At 39.0% G+C, this 3618-nt stretch overlaps 1 protein-coding gene across 1 annotated transcript; it reads left to right on the top strand.

Annotated features, from left to right (window-relative positions):
- Positions 1-1910: 1910 nt before the first annotated feature.
- Positions 1911-2870, top strand: LOC114203514 (olfactory receptor 5V1-like). Its single transcript, XM_028096880.2, has one exon. It carries the CDS (start codon positions 1911-1913, stop codon positions 2868-2870), a length of 960 nt encoding a protein of 319 aa, XP_027952681.2.
- The last annotated feature ends 748 nt before the right edge of the window (positions 2871-3618 follow it).

Below are 3618 nucleotides of genomic sequence, written 5' to 3'. Positions count from 1 at the left end.
ATAGCGTAAGTTAATTTTGTGCACTTCATTCTTTTGCATATGGATATCCTGTTTTCTCAGAATCATTTGTTGAAAAGACTGTCCTTTTCCTCATTGAATGGTCATTTTCAACTTTTGTTGAAAATCAATTAACTATATATGTAAGAATTTATTTCTGGGCTCTCCATTCTATGTCATTGGTTTTTTTGTATTGGTCATTTATGTCATTGTCCATTGTATTGGTCATTGGGCATTTATGTATTGTCCATCCTTATGCCGGTACCATACTGTTTTAATTACTGAAGCATTGTAATAAGTTTTGGAGTCAGGAAGTGTGAGTCCTCCAACTTTATTCTTCTTTTTCATAATTGTTTGGGCTATTCAGGGCCCCTTGCAATCCAATATGAATTTAAAGATCGATTTTTCCATTTTTGTGGGAAAAGGATACTGAAATTTTGATAGAGATGGCAGTGAACCTGTACATTACTTTGGATACTACTAACATCTTAACAATATTAAGTCCTTTTATCCATGAACATAAGTGCCTTTTTATTTAGTTGTCTTCTTTAATTTCTTTCAACAATGTTTTGTAGTTTTTAGTGTACAGACATTTCACTTCCTCAGTAAAATTTATTGCAAGCACTTAATTCTTTTAGATATTATTGTAAATGGAAAGGCTTTCTTAACTTCTTTTTTGGATTGTTCATTGATAATGTATGGAAATATAACTGATTTTTGTGTGTGCAACTGTGCTGACTTTGTTTATGAACTCTAATAATGTTCTTGTGGATTCTTTGGTTATATACATATATGACCATGTCATCTGTGAATAGAGATAGTTTACTTCTTTTCTAATTTTGAAAATTTTGCTCCTAATATTTTATTTTAATTCCAATATCATTAACATAGTGTTATTAGTTTCAGGAATACAATATAGTGATTCAACAATTCCATACATCATCCAGGGCTTATCATGACGAGTGCTCTTAATATTTTAAAGTAATAAATAGAGATCAAGATTTACATAACTGCAAAAGAAAAAAAAAACCCACCACTACAATTGTGAACACCAAAAGGTAGCACTGGCTCTGATTCTGCAGGTGATTGAATTCTTATTTATATCTTTACACATTTATTTTTTTTAAGATTTTATTTATTCATTTGACAGAGAGAGAGAGCACAAGCAGGGGGAGCAGCAGGCAGAGAGAGAGGGAGAAGCAGGCTCCCCACTGAGCAAGGAGCCCAATGCAGAGCTCAATCCCAGGACCCTGGGAGGCAGATGCTTAAAGACTGAGCCACCCCAGGCACCCCATCTGTCTACATTTAAAAAATTTTTGCGGGGCTCCTGGGTGGCTCAGTCGTTAAGCGTCTGCCTTCACCTCAGGTCATGTGGGATCAAGCCCCACATCGGGCTCCCTGCTCCACGGGAAGCCTTCTTCTCCTTCTCCCACTCCCCCTGCTTGTGTTCCCTATCTCGCTGTGTCTCTGTCAAATAAATAAATAAAATCTTTAAAAAAAATTTTTTTTGCAATGAAACTTTATTTCTCAGAAAAAAAATGAAAGAAAAAATGAGATGCTTACCAGAAAGGGCAATGATAGGTAGATATCACTAACACAATGAGACTAAGCTACATGAGTTCACTCTAATGAAGTTAATGGTTTATTGTTGGGTTTAACCAACATTTATTTTCACCCACCAGCAGTTATGTAAACCCATGGGAGGTCCCTGGGCCTGAGCTGGCTGGATATGTTGAGTGAGAACTTGTGATCTCTCTGAAAATTTTCCTGCACTCCACCATCCACAGTCCAGACCATTCTGGATGAATCAAATCCAATATATTTGATATGACCTTGCAAGTTAACATGCCAATTTAGGGTGCTCTTTGTACATTCTCATTATGGCTTTTATTTTTTCTCATTTTTTTGTAGCTATGACACCATTTGAAATGAACAATCAAACAGATGTCACTGAATTCATCTTCTTGGGATTTTCCAACCACCCCAAACTACAGGGTTTGTTTTTCCTGGTTTTCTTGATCATTTACCTGACAACACTCCTGGGGAACATGCTCATACTAACAGCCACTAGAATCAGTCTTGCTCTCCACACTCCAATGTATTATTTCCTCAGCAACCTGAGTTTCTTGGACATCTGCTATACATCCACCACCATCCCAGTCATGCTGGTGAACTTCTTCCGGGAGAAGAAGACCATCTCATATGAAGGCTGCCTTTCCCAGATTTTCTTCCTCATGACACGGGCCGGCACTGAATGTGTCTTATTGGCTGCTCTGGCTTATGACCGCTTGGTAGCCATTTGCCACCCTCTTCGATATCCAGTCCTCATGAGTGTGAAGGTCTGTGTTTTTTTGGTGACTGGGTCTTGGCTGTGTGGACTGGTGAATTCTGTGACACACACGGTGCTGGCAGCCACACTCACTCTCTGTGGGCCCAACCAAATCAACCACTTTCTCTGTGACATTCCACTGCTCCTGAAGCTCTCCTGCTCAGACACCTCTCTCAATGAATCTGTGCTCCATGTGGCCAGTGCCACCATTGGCCTGAGCCCTTGCCTGTTTACTGGAGTGTCCTACATACTCATCATCTCTGCCATTCTCAGGATTCCCTCTGCTCAGGGTAGGAGCAAGGCCTTCTCTACCTGTGCATCCCACCTTACTGTGGTTGTGGTCTTTTATGGAATGGCCAGCTTCAACTATGACAGACCCAGAGAAGGTTACTCCCTAGACATGGACATCCTGGTCTCTGTGTTCTTCTCTGTCATAACCCCTATGTTCAACCCTATCATATACAGCCTGAGAAACAAGGAGGTCAAGGGTGCCCTGAGGAAGCTAGCTAGGAAATGTGGGTTCTCTAATGAGATCAGCAATTAGATAAAGTTTTCATTCTGGAAAATTTCTTACACAATAAAAACATGAGCCTTCTAGCTGCAATTATAATAGTGCTCTCTATATAGGATCTTCTGACAACTGTGATACTCTATTCCACCAGGACAACCAGCTACACCTGTGTCAAGCATTTCACACATTGTGATCTCAAATTTCCTGTGTTCTCCAATCCACTGATATCCGAGAACATTTTCATAATCCACCACCCCTGCAAAAAATATCCAGTACCCACATATTAAAAAAATCATCCCCCATATTTGCCCCATTTAGTAGCACTAGACAACCACCAATCTGCTCCCTGTGTCTATGGATAGCCCTATTCTGGATGTCTCATACAAATAAAATCATATAGTACGTGCCTTGTGTGTCTGGCTTTTCTCACTTGGGGTGTTTTTAAGGCCCATCCATATTGTAGTATGTATTGGTATTTCATTCCTTCTTACTGCTGAATGATTTCCATTTTATGGATATGCCACATTTTACTTATCCATTCATCACTTAATTGATGTTTTGTTTATTTCCACATTTTGGCTGTTATGAATAATGCTGCTATGAACATTTATGTACCAGTTTTTAGTGAACATGTATTTTTATTTATGTAGAATTTATACCTAGGAGTGGAATTGCTGGATCATATGATAACTCAATGTTCAACATTTTGAAGAACTGCCAAGTTGTTTTCAACACAGTGGCACCATTTTACATTACTAAGAGCAGTATATGAGGATCTTAA

This window comes from Eumetopias jubatus, unplaced genomic scaffold (assembly GCF_037043125.1).
Source record: "Eumetopias jubatus isolate StellerSeaLion01/CBP00866 unplaced genomic scaffold, mEumJub1_p1.0 scaffold_4, whole genome shotgun sequence".
NCBI lineage: Eukaryota > Metazoa > Chordata > Mammalia > Carnivora > Otariidae > Eumetopias > Eumetopias jubatus.
This window is presented reverse-complemented; position numbering and strand designations above follow the sequence as displayed.

Excerpts from the sequence above, each read along its gene's own strand:
- LOC114203514 (XM_028096880.2), top strand. The coding sequence starts at position 1,911 with ATGACACCATTTGAAATGAACAATCAAACAGATGTCACTGAATTCATC.